Source organism: Colobus angolensis, unplaced genomic scaffold (genome assembly GCF_000951035.1).
Source record: "Colobus angolensis palliatus isolate OR3802 unplaced genomic scaffold, Cang.pa_1.0 Scaffold32, whole genome shotgun sequence".
Lineage (NCBI taxonomy): Eukaryota > Metazoa > Chordata > Mammalia > Primates > Cercopithecidae > Colobus > Colobus angolensis.
The window spans coordinates 6,734,198-6,746,198 of record NW_012116488.1 but is presented as its reverse complement, the minus strand read 5'-3'; the positions used below and the strand labels follow the sequence as shown (position 1 = coordinate 6,746,198).

The 12,001-nt window shown below is 51.2% G+C and overlaps 1 protein-coding gene across 1 annotated transcript in view; it reads right to left on the bottom strand.

Annotated features, from left to right (window-relative positions):
* Positions 1 to 12,001, bottom strand: part of BCL11B (B-cell CLL/lymphoma 11B (zinc finger protein)) — an 84,868-nt gene that overhangs the window by 55,333 nt on the left and 17,534 nt on the right. Inside the window, exon 3 of the mRNA XM_011951589.1 lies at positions 2,319 to 2,531. Coding sequence (XP_011806979.1) covers positions 2,319 to 2,531 — 213 coding nt within the window. The remainder of the gene's footprint in view (positions 1 to 2,318; positions 2,532 to 12,001) is intronic.

Here is a 12,001-nt window from a genome sequence, read left to right as displayed (position 1 = left end):
ATGCATGGATGGATGGATGGATGGATGGATGGACGGATGGATGGATGGATGGATGCATGGATGGATGGATGGATGGATGGATGGATGGATGCATGCATGGATGGATGGATGGATGGATGGATGGACGGATGGATGGATGCATGGATGTGAGCTGTGAGAACTCAACGTCTCTGAACATTTTCTCATCTGCAAAGTGAGGAGAGTGAAGTATTAGGGTTGCTGTGAGGGTTAAATTCAAGAAGGCACACAAATGCCCAGCACAATGCAGCACACAGCAGGCCCTCCATAAACAGTCCTCATAAGGATCCTAGTGGCATGTATGAGGACTTGCTGATGGCAGAGTCCCCCAGAGCCAAGGCAGTGGAAAGCTCATTCAACCTCCCGTGGATGTCAGCAGAGGCAGTGTGGCTCCACAGGAAGAGGGGTGGCCTTTCAGGAGGCATCCAAGGACAAATCCCCGTTCTGCCACCCTGGCCAGCCACTCTCCCTCCCCAAGCCTTTGCTTCTCCATCTGCAAAATGGGGATGGTAACAGCTCCTGCTCAGCACGATACAAAGATGCTAAGCGGGCCTGGCCACATGAGGGAAGGGCTCAGTCCTCTAGCTGAGTCTCATCTACTTCAGCAACTTCTAAGTAGGGCCAACAGAGAGTTAAGCAAAGCCCTGGGTGAGCCTCTGGCGAGATCAGATTTCTGTACCACAGAACTTGACCGCGTCCAGTAATAAACACTCAGGCTGATCTTTGATAGCACCGCCCCCCCAGTGGCTGCAGGGGCTGCAGCGCTAATGACAGGAAGCCAAGAGAGCAGGGCAACCACCCAGACAGAGCAGGCAAGCGAGCAGGGCCTTCCACAGACTCACAGAACAGATCTACTGAGCCAGGACAGGAGCCCCGAGCACCTGGGGACCAGCACAGCCCAGAGAAGGGAGCCGGCATCTTTGCAAGTGGTTCCGACTCCTTCCCAGGAGATTTTGGGTTTTGCTTTGTGCGTTTAAGGCACAAGTCCAGTAAGACACCAGAACTCCCTCTTGGAAGCCAGATCCTATGGCGTCACCACCTGTCACAGCAGGGAGGGTATACTAAAGGCTCCAGGCCACCCTACAAGGGAGCTCTGGAGCCCAGGGAGCTCTGAACCTTGGAGCAGGGGCTGCCTGTGGCCTTTTACAGAGTTGTGGCCATGGCCTTTTGCAGAGCTGTGGCTCCAACAGGGACCGTCCCTGGGGACAGCTTCAATTAAAAACAAAACCTGCCCAATAAAAATTGTCTTCCTTTCACAACTCAAGTCAAGAGAAAGCCTGCAACATGCCTAGTGACAAAGCAGGGACCAATCAAATCTGCCCCAGCTCTGCACCCCCCCCCTCCTTTCCTGCCCTGCCACAGAAACCAGGCCACGGCCGCTCACCACATGTGTCTGTGTCAGCATCCTGGCTTACGTGGCCACAGTGCTTTCACACCAGGCCCTACCGAGATGCTGGGGGGACAGACTCGTGAGAGGGCCCTCTGCCCTTGAATTCCCAGGGACTCCAAGGATTCCCAGAGATCCTAGGCAGAACGAGATCTTGGGTTCCACTTGGGGAGAGGCAGGGCATGTAGAGGAGGCCAGTTTGTGTCGCCACACTGCCCCATCTGCCCATCTGTAGAATGGGCAGCCACACCGCCCTCCCAGGAGAGCGGGATGAGTTGGCACAAACAGCTGTGTCTGGGTCTGGCCCAGAGCCGGACGCACAGCAGGTACTCAGCCCCCACCCCCACCCCTCACACACCCCACAGTGTTTCACTCCCTCTCGTGGCCGGCCGCAGCTTTTTAAGAGGCTCCTTTTGAGCCACTTTTTTTCTTTTTCAAAGCTAATGGGCAACACATTCTCCCAAAGAGAAACTCAGCATTTTGGACGGCTCCAGCAATGTACACAGACAACCAAGGAATCTTCCCCTAGCCTTGTCTTGGCGGGGCAGGGGGTTGTCTAGGGTGGGGGAAGGGGTGGCAGTGGCAAGGGCAGAAGAAAATATCAGATGTTAAGTGTTATCCAATTAAGCTGTAGCTAAACAACCCAAAGAAGCGGGATTGGGAGGCTGGGGAATGCATTCTGGGAGCAAGACTCTCAGAATGGGTGGGGGCACCATGGGGGACTCCTGACCAAGGGGCACCGGGCCCTGGCTCATAGTTCAGCGAACATTCTTTACCACTTCCCCTGGCACCCCAAAAAACCTTCTGGTTGGGAGCTGCCCTTCCTCCCTGGGTCCCCACCTTGCTCCAGCACTGCCCATGGCACAACCCGCCATCCCGGGGGCCCACCCCCCACCGCGGCGTCGTCTGTTACCTGACAACTGACACTGGCATCCAAAGGGAGCCTCCGTCTGACCCTCACCCTGAGTCCCGTCACCCGAGACCGGGCGCGCGCTGCAGCACGGCAGGGGGAGGCAGGGCGGGAGAGCGCCCAGGGCACGCAGAGGTGAAGTGATCACGGATGAGTGAGGGTGGGAGGAGGCAGCTATGGGGGCCACCGCTGGCAGCTGGGCAGGCCTGCACGGCCCTGGAGAAAAAACAATAGAAAAGACTGGTCAGTCGGGCCCTGGACTGTGTGAGAGGCACAGGGTGGGACGGGGCTCGGGGCGTGGGGCTTGGCTCAGGCCACCCTTCGGGGGTGGGAGGCCCCCGGGGTGCCAGGCCCTGCAGGGAAGGCAATCGGGACACAGACGAGGGAATGGGCTCGAGGAGGTTGGCAGGGGGCACTGGGGAGGGCCCTGTTTCCACAGCTGCCAGGCTGGGCTGTCGGGGAGGCAGGACTCCGCCTCTGAGGGCCTAGTGCAGGGGGCTGGGTGAATGGGGGCTGTCAGGGCCCCACTCTCAGGAAGGACCCCCCATGTGGGGGCCTCTGGAGCAATCAAACAGGTTCCATTTGGGGATTTCTTTCCAAAACTTCGGGCTACCCCTCCCTGGAAGAGCTGGGAAGCGCAGAGCCTCCCCTGTTTGCTATTGCAGGATGGGCTGTCGGTACAGGCCCGGGACACCTCAGGTCCGCCTCCAGGTGTCTGGGCACTGTTAACCTTCTGCCTGGCAGACCACCAGCTGGGGGCTCTCTCCAGCCCCAAGCACTGAGCATGCTGCATCCAAGCCCCAATGCCCTTCAGAAGGTTCACACCCCCCACCACACCCCAAGAAAACCCTGGCGCTGCTCACCCCCTCCTAATGTCTCGGCCTGGCTTGGGAGGCCTCCCGCCATGTGACAGCAAGGACACAGGGCCAGGGCCAACCCCGCCTCTGCCCAGCCCCACAGCTCGCTCAGCTCCGCAGCAAGGCCTGCGTTTGATTTAGCCGTTTATCTTAAATGGCTAAGAGACCACCAGGGCAAAACATTTGTGTGAAGCCCTTGCCAAAACCACAAGTGAAGAAGCCCAAATTCCCTGGGTAAATAATTGAGCAGGGAAGCATCAGAAAGACAAAAAGGAAACGTCAACAAGAGGATGGGCAGCTGGGCCCAGCCGGCTTTGCCAGGGAGGCCCAGCACAGGTCTGCATGGGTGGGAGTCTGCCCACTCCAGGGCCCCCACGTGGATTCCCCCATCGCAAGGAGAGCCACAGGACCCTGCAAGCCACCATGAGCCAGGAGCCTGTCAGCCTTCATTGGACTGAACTTCCTAACACACTGACGGGGGCTGTGGCTTAGAATACCCATTACATAGACCAGGAAACTGATGGTGTGACTGCAGAAAACTGCAGGCATCAGCAGCCCCATCCAAACCCCAGCTGTCTGGCCCCAGAACCAGGGTTCTTTCTCTGTAGCCCTGGTTTCTCTAAAACATGGGTTATCCAGGATCAAGGCATCGGGGCATTTAAGAAGACCCCCTGCTTAGGGATTGCAAGCTGTCAGTGTCCTGTCAAGAGGTCAAAGTTAACACTAACACTGCTCGGACCCCTCTGAGCCAACAAAGACTTCATACCAGGTTAGGCCTAGGGCCCAGGATATTTCTGAGCTGGGGATAGCCCTGGAAGGATGTGGCTGAGGAACCAGTAAACAGTTTCAGCCTCAGATGCTGATGGGAAAGCCATGCTAGATTTAGTGACGTCCCTCAAGGAAGGTCAGGACCTGCCTCCTCCTGGAAGCCTGCCATAGCATGAACCTCCCAGCATTGGACGCTGCGTTTGATCCTGTCCACACATGGTCTCAAATCCCTGTGTAGGCCTTCCCTGCAGACCACCGAGGGCTCTGGGTCATCCATCGTCATGACAGCCACCTCACTCAGCAGAGATCCACATTCCACTGGGGGAAAACTGAGGCTCAGGGAGATCTGAGACTGGAACCCAGTTGTGTCCCCAAAGCCCGCAATGCTCTGCTTCCCTCTAGGGCTGCAGCTGGGTAAGTGACCGTGGGTCCTGGGATCTCTAGAGCAAGGGCCACGTAGTGGGCGGAAGTCTGAGATCCCTGGGCTCAATCCAGCCACTGGAAGTTGCAAAGGCCAAACCCAGGCTCCGGTCCCTGGGTTCTGGGTGAGGCCACGACAGAGCCAGCACCATTTATCATGACTGAGAAACCAGCAGAAGCACCTCGAGGCCTGGTAAGGGATGTCCCAGGTGCTAAGGAGCTGACTCTGTCTCCATGATGGGAGGAACAGTTGCAGAGCAGGTAAAAACAGGCATCTGGCCACGCCCTTCTCCTGGAAACATGCAAGGTGGGGCTCAGGCCAGGGTCTGTAAAGGCGATGTCACACACCACGTTTTGCTCCCTGCATAGGGATCAGAGGCTAGGCCGCCCTGGACAGCTTTCCCCAGAGCCTCACTAGGAATTCTGACCTTGTTGAAGTCCACCTGCTCCAGGGGCCAGCTCAACTGAGGCAGGGGAGCAGGGCAGCCGGAAGAGAAGCTTCTAATCCCAAGTTCTGCAGGGCCTCTCTGGGGCTCCCAGAGCACCTTCTACCCTGGGAGAGGTTTCCCCATGGGGCAGCTTAAACCCAGAGCCCTTCCCAAAGGTGCAACTCAAGAAATCTGAAGCTGCTGCAAAAGCCCAAAGTGATGAAAGGAGCCACATACTGCATAATTCCATGGATATGTAATGTGCAGAAGAGGCGAATCCATGGACGCAGAGAGCAGTGGTTGCCAGGGGCTGGGGGGAGCCGGTAGGGGTGGGAGGGGTGGCTAATGGGTATGGAGTTTCTTTTGGGGGTGATGAAAATGCTCGGGACTTAGTCAGGAGTGACGGCTGCACGACATTGTGAACAGATTCAAAACCACTGATTGTATACTTTAAAACGGTCAATTTTACATCCTGTGAATCTTAACTTAAAAAAAAAAAAAACAGCCTCAATACCTGTCCCAGGCTACCTCCCAGCCCCCACCCTTCCTCAGAGGAAGGCTATTTGCCTTTAAAAGCGTAGCTGGGAAATCCAGAAAGCACTTAAGGAGCCCTTGAGACCTGGGGACAGGGTATGCACCCACACACGCACAGAGGAAGCCACCAGAGCTCCCAGGCCTCACAGCCAGAGGACCATATTCAAATTCCTCCTCGGCAGTCTCCTGGCCTCGTGACCGAAGGTAAGTCACTTTCTCAGAGCCTCAGCTCCCTCAATTTTAAAGGAAGAGTCAGGTCAGCCCTGAGCTAGAGCCAGGGATCCAGGAAACACTCACCAAATAGTCACTATCATTCTCTTACTTTTCATTCTGAAACTTTCCCCACTCCCTACGGTCCTTTCCAAGGCATCATCACTGCTCAGCAAAGAAAGCAAGAGGATGTGCTCTGAACACAGCAAATCACCCTACAAAGACCTGCAAGACACTCCTAAAAAAACGCTTTCTTTGGAGGTCTATGCACAAAAAAAAAAAAAAAGTCTAAATATAAGGCCCCTAAAATCCCGCTTCTTAGGCTCCAAAACAGGACAATGATAGATAAGCTCACTCTTGATGCCTTCACGGGTTTAAGCATTCCACAGGGGTCTGTCACCCGTCTCTCTTCCAGAGGGACTTTGCAGATGCTCCGGCTCTGTTCCTCACACATGCGCACTCACCCAGCGAACACGCCCACTGCCAAGGAGCGTGGAGACACAAAAACGCCTGGAAAAGCCCCAGCCCTGTTTTGGGGGGAATTCGAGCCTTTCCCACCCCTGAAGCCTCTGGGGCGTCCCCTCCCAAATGGGAGGATTACAGATTCCATGTTCAGAGCTAGAGAGAGGTGGTCTGGAATACACTGTGCAGGAGACGTGTATTTTTCTCCCTACTGGTGCCTTTCAATTGATACATTTTTTTTAAGCTGAGAACTCCTACCGATAGTGCAGAAATGAGTCATAGATCATGGAAGGAGACAGCCAGGGAGGCAGCGCGCGTGAGTGAGGGACACTGGCAAGGGAACCTGACAGTCCCCGCGCCCCCTCCCCCCATGCCAAGACATTAATTCTCACAAGTCGGAGAAAATTACTATGCATGAATGCAAAAAGCATGATCAGGAGTAATTAACATGGCTTCATATGCAAATTTTATTAATGCAGAAGTACAAAGTCATTATGCAAATGAAACTTACGTCAACTCTCTTGACAAATATTCATCTCTGAGGCTCAAGTTTCTCCCTTTTTATTTATTTATTTATTTATTTTTCTCTCCCCCCCCCTCTTTTATCTTGGCCTTCTTTTTTTTTTTTTTTTGGTTGGGGGAAGGACAGCGGGGGGAAGGAGGTGGCGCTGGTGGACGCTACAGTGGTGGCAGCAGCAAGCCACAAGGACTGTTTGACAAGTTTGCAAAGTTGTTTTCCAACCAGAGAAATTTATTCTTGCATTGTTGATTTTTTTTTTTCTTTTTTTGGTTGTTGGCAGGTACAAGACAGCTCATAGGAGAAGGGGGAAAAAAATTAAAAAAATTAAAAAAAGCTCTGGGCAGCAGGCAGCCAATCAAAACGCCAGAGCCTGTAATGAGGGCGATTGATGGCTGTTTGGCTTTTACTGCAGGGTAATGAACTAGAATTCAGTCTGAGGAGGGGGAAAAATATGAATATTCATGAGACTGTGCTCCTGCCTTTGATGATTAAAGAAATTTTTAATATTCAAATAAGCGCTTGCCAAGTGATTAACAAAGAACAAGCACGCAGAAATATGGAAATGGGAGCCGGGAAAGATTTGAGAGGCAAACGCACTGTGCAGGAAAGGCAGCGCCAAATTTCATAAACAAGATAGGCAGATAACCCAATTCGCACGCGGGCAAATAAAAATATTTCTTTCTGATCACTTAAATATTTTGCCAGCTACTTTGTCTTAAGGATGATAGAAAAAAATGCTATGTATTAAGAGGGTGAGGGGGGAAAGAAATAACATGAAGTCAAATGCCTGGCTTGCATTTAAAAATCATTATCCTGATCCTAGCTCATCTTCTCCCACCCCAACGGGAAATTAGGATTCTTTTTCCGGTTTGCTACAGAGGGAAGATGGAGGAGAAGCCAGCACAGACTTGAAAACCCCAATGCGTGAGATTCAGGCCTGCCTGTTCTGGGTAGGCACAGGCATGAACTGTGGTCATCTGGCACTTCTAGGCTGGTCCAGAGGGAACCTTGATGTCTAGAGGAGAAGGGATGTGACACTGGAGAGCTCAGGCCTCCTGGAGGCTCAGGCCCTGGTCTAAACACAAGGAGAAGATGGTCTTCGGGAGAGCAGGGGGCACCTCTTGAGAAGCTGAAAGGGTGCAGACCTTCAGCACAGGGCCTGGCCCAGGGATCTTCAGGGCTGTAAGGAAAAGCCCCTCCACCCATCCCAACGGCTCCAAGAGCTGTCTGCTAAGACTGCACGCTCATATTTTAACAGCTCCACCATGGGTTCACATTGAAGCACATAATAACAGTATTAGCTGGTAAAATGATCCTGCAGTTAAAATACATCTAATTAGCAGCCCATGACATCCATTTTGGCAGTTTCCTATTTGAAAGAAGTGGAGTGCTACCTTAAATGAGACAGGTACTGGGTGTTCACCTGACAAGACCGGCCTTCTCATCATCTGTCTTTCTCTCAATTCCCCTTTTTTTGGGGGGTTGTGGGGGGTGTAGAGGGGGAGTGGCTGAGACAGCAGGAATAGAGAAGAACAATTTTAGGGAGCCTTCCTCGTTTGCTCACTTTCAGAGCTACACAGGTCTTTGGGGGTGGGGGTGACTCAAAAAATAAATTCCTTCACTCCACAGGTATTATTTCATTTCTTTCTTTTTTTTTTTTTTAGTTTTTTGTTTTGCTTTGTTTTTTGTTTTTGAGATGGAGTCTCGCTCTGTCGCCCAGGCTGGAGTGCAGCGGCACAATCTCAGCTCACTGCAAGCTCCGCCTCCCAGGTTCACGCCATTCTCCTGCCTCAGCCTCCCGAGTAGCTGGGACTACAGGCGCCCACCACCACGCCTGGCTAATGTTTTGTATTTTTAGTAGAGACGGGGTTTCACCATGTTAGCCAGGATGGTCTCGATCTCCTGACCTTGTGATCCACCCATCTCGGCCTCCCAAAGTTTTTTTTAGCTTTTAATTATGAAGGTCTAGGAACCAGCAATGACTGGAACTTGTTTTCCATTTCATTGTAAATATATACCAACAATCATCATCATCATAACGCAGAATGGAAAGCCAAGCGTGTAAGTGAACATGCGGGTTACCATGAAAAGCTGCAAGTCTAGGTTGGGTCCCCAAGGCAGGACCAGAGAGGGACTGGGTGTGCCACATGGCTCAGCTCACTGCCCCGGAGCATTTGGGGGACCTAGAAATGCCAGGCAGGGCGACGGGGATCCCCAGGCCCCACCTCCCACTCCTGGATTCTCATTCTCCATCAGACACCACTGTTTTGTCTGGGCACCCGATGACCATTACAGATCTCTAGTTCCTTGCTGCCACGGGTTTTGGTTTGGGGATGAACGTGTAGGTGTCCTTGGAAAGAAGAGCAATGAAAAGGGAAAATCAGGTCTCACAAGGGTTTGCACAGCTGTGTTTAAAGAGTTCCTTCGGGATCATTACACAGAAGACATAAAAACAGTTTGAACCTATGTTTGGCCTCTATGCGGGCAGCCAGCTGAAAGACAGCAGTCCTTGCAGGTGGCTGAGGACGGTAAGAATTCAAATGCAGGTGAAAGAGCCTGTCCAGCATCCCTCATCAACCATCTAGGCCCTAATGGACCCAAAGAGGGTCACTGATGGGTGCCAGGCTGCAAGAAGTGAGGTGGGTTCGCCAGGGGCCTCCAGGAACATGAGCAACTTGCTTATCTTTGGGATTGAGACCACTTCTACCATCACTTCCACAAATGACCATCCAGAGATCCCCATAGGCCACCCACAACCCTGTGTGGCCACCAGGGTATCGCTCTGCACCCACCATGAGAAGGCTCCGCCATGAGGGAGACTAGAAGCACACCTCGGGGAGCACCCTAAGCCAGGCTGCCCTACTCTAAGCTCCTCCTCTTGGAGCACTTCCGAAATCTCGTCTCAGAAAATGGAGAGGCAGAGTATAGGAGTGATTGTGTCCCCCAACGACACTACCAAAACCTTTCTCCTCCTTCCACCAGAGATTGGAAAGGGAACATCCTCCCCAGTAGCTGCCTCTTGCAATTTAGAAGCAGGCACACTTGGGCACACCCCTTCCCCAGGTCCGAAAGCACCTGTTTCATTGACTGCCAACTCCAGTTTCCTCAAGACGCAGGCCGCTGAAATACTCCAGGGCTGCCAATCCCCTTTCTGCACCCTAACCCAAGGACTGGTGAACTTACATCACAAATTCCAGCACCAAGGCCCCTAGGGGTGAGGGAGCAGAGGACACTTCAGATGTTGCTGGGGAGGAAGGGCATCCCTCAGCCATCTTCTGTGAACCATGGAGGTGGAGGGGGCTGACCATTCCCGCCCCTAAGTGGGCATCTGCAGGGGGTAGGGGGGCATGGTGAGGGACACGCAGCTTGGACTCTTCTTTTGCTTGTCTCTCGGGGAAAATCCTGCAGTGCTCCTAACTACTGAAACGCAAATAAACCACAACCACTTGTCCTCCAGCCGGGGTGCTCATCGTTCCTTCACTCCTATGCATTACGGCTTCAGGACACAGATACACAAATGAATATAACTCCTCCAGGTGACCTCAGGCAGGCAGGGCCCACCAAACTGTGGCCCACCATCCTGGAATGGGCAGACCTGAGGACCACAGAAGGTGAAGCCATGTGTCGCACTGGTTAGAAAAATGTGTGCATGCACATCTATTACCTATAAGAGAGGTTCTATATACATATACATATGCACATACACACACAAACACTCATCTATCAGCAACGTGGACATGTCAAGATGTCTTGCGCGCACCCAACCAGAGTCCATAGACGCCAAGGACAAATTGCAACTGAGAGATTCTCTAAATCTCACCAGCAACATCAGCCAGTCAATACCTAACAGAGGAATTGCCCCTTTTCCTCCCAATTTAGGTATTCTTATCAGAGATGTGGTAGCTGCTTCAACCTTCAGCAGTCTTTGCTTTCTAAGACAATTTAATTCAAGATCCTTCAGTAATTTTCTCTCCGGTTGCGTCCAGAGCCACAAACAGTATCCTACATGTCATCTGCATGAAGCATAACTCGACAAGGAGTGAGGGCAGGCTGCAAACCAAAGTAAAGTTGTTAGATAAATCATTTGGATTCCAAGCATAAAGAATGCAGGACTTAGGGCTGGGACCCTGTAGCCCTTTCCCAGACAGAACTTAGGGGCCAGACTCCAATGACAAGCTTGGCCAGGCATCCCTCAGATATGTTCCTATTTCTTCATTAATTTAGAGCTGGGGGTGGGAGTGGAAATACACAGTTAAGATAGAAGTCACATGTCACACAAGGCAAAAACCAGGAAACTCATCTTCAGATTGGGTGCCTAGAGTGAGCTTTAAACTAAGGACATCTTTTTCTATCCCCTCAGCATCCACTGGGCCTGACCTTTGAGGAATGACCCGGAAAACACTGAATCCTGACGCGTGTTCAGAATGTCGCCCTCCATAAAACATGTTTACAAACTGGGGAGTTCAGAAAGTTGTGGTTCCAAGGTCCCACAAACTCCAGTGCTGGCTTTTGCTCAATGGCCATGCGCAGACAGTGCAATGGAATAAACAGGAGGAGGTAGGCTAAGCTGCGAGAATCCCGGAGAATTAAGAATGAAAATAAACAGCACAGCCAATAAAAAGAACATAAAGAAAACGGAGTGCCCAGCAAGGAGGTTATTGGGATGACTCAAGCCCAAAGCAGCCAAAAAAGGGAGCAGAAATTTCAGGTGCAGATGGAGTCATGGATATGAGGAATGTAAGCATCATCGACCTTTTTAAGATCAGACCATAAAACTCTACCTGAGCAAGAAGGGAACAGACAACCACAGGGCCAGCAGGGTTTCTTGTTTCAGATGGAACAGAAATAAACTTGGTTAGTAGAAGGTTAAAAAGAAAGAAGGAAGGAAGGAAGGAAAGAAGGAAGGAAGGAAGGAAGGAAGGAAGGAAGGAAGGAAGGAAGGGGAAAGAAAGAAAGAAAGAAAGAAAGAAAGAAAGAAAGAAAGAAAGAAAGAAAGAAAGAAAGAAAGAAAGAAAGAAAGAAAGAAAGAAAGAAAGAAAGAAAGAAAGAAAAGAAAGAGAGAGAGAGAGAGAGAGAAAGAAAGAAGGAAAGAAAGAAATAAAGAAGGAAGGAAGGAAGGAAGGAAGGAAGAAATCAAATTGCAAAAAGGAGGACCCTGCTATAGTTTAAATGCACATTTTGTTTTGGGTTGCATTTAATAGAATTGTAGGCAATTGATTTCTACTATTGTAATAAAAAAAAAAAAAATCCAGCTCTCCCCTGGATTTTGTTGATGATTAAATCTCTTTTTTCCCTTTCATTTCTTTTCCCCTTTTCCTAATGGACTTACAGAGTACTGAGGTTCAGTGCTTTGCATTACATAAGAACAAAATCTTTCTATGGCCTCTTTATGTTCCTAAGCCAAGTCTGAAATGTCACTGACTAAAAAATTGAACAGGCCTGTAATTACTTTCAACAAAGTAGTTCCTTTAACTGCGTTTTCTGTAG